General features: G+C 40.2%; 1 protein-coding gene across 1 annotated transcript; it reads right to left on the bottom strand.

The window, feature by feature from the left end:
* Positions 1-87: 87 nt before the first annotated feature.
* On the bottom strand, positions 88-273 carry SARC_16701 (hypothetical protein; the record flags this gene model as incomplete). Its single annotated transcript, XM_014289197.1, has 1 exon — positions 88-273. A coding segment is annotated over one exon (186 nt), but the record flags the coding sequence as incomplete, so codon positions are not given.
* Positions 274-717: the final 444 nt, after the last annotated feature.

The following is a 717-nucleotide window of genomic DNA, read 5'->3' as shown; positions in this document are numbered from 1 at the left end:
CGTACACATATACATATACTCATGCATTTATATATATATATATTTATATATATATATATATACAACTACCACACGTAATCCACCCACCTTCTTCTGCTCGTCCGCACTTTCGCTGTAGTTGCGGTAGTTGTTTGCATTGACCCAGAATTGCAGTAGACTTGCTGCCCTCTCCTGTTCCATGAACTCCATGAAGTGTAAGAAACTGGCGGGTGCTTGCAGAATTTCATCGAACGTCAGACGGTGTGGTGACGTTGGTGTGCGTCGCGGATTGTCCTGGGTGCGATCGAGAGGTTATGGTGTGAATTGATGTATAGAGAGATGCATCGAGAATGTATAGAGGAATGTATATATATATATGTGTGTGTGCGTAGAGGAATGTATAGAGACATATAGGGTATGTGATGACGCATGGATCATATGATAATGCATAAAGTGCACAATGATGTATAGTGCATACTACGATATATGGTACAGATAATAATGTGATATTAATAAACCGGACTTCCTTATATGCTGTACTTTGATAGGCATGCAATGCACTAGAATGCCGATGTTACTAATTTACCGTACTTCCTTCTATGCTGCTGCCAGAACTTGCTGAAAATGGGCAGCGTGCACGATTTCTTTTTCTGAACAAACAAAGAGACCATCAATTGGGGTGTGACTACTTCACTCTGAGTATTAGATATATATTCCAACGTGATTGTTGTGTGTGGT

Source organism: Sphaeroforma arctica (genome assembly GCF_001186125.1).
Source record: "Sphaeroforma arctica JP610 unplaced genomic scaffold supercont1.8676, whole genome shotgun sequence".
Classification (NCBI taxonomy): Eukaryota; class Ichthyosporea; order Ichthyophonida; genus Sphaeroforma; species Sphaeroforma arctica.
Note: the sequence above shows the minus strand (reverse complement) of the source record. Positions and strands in the feature narration are given on the sequence as shown.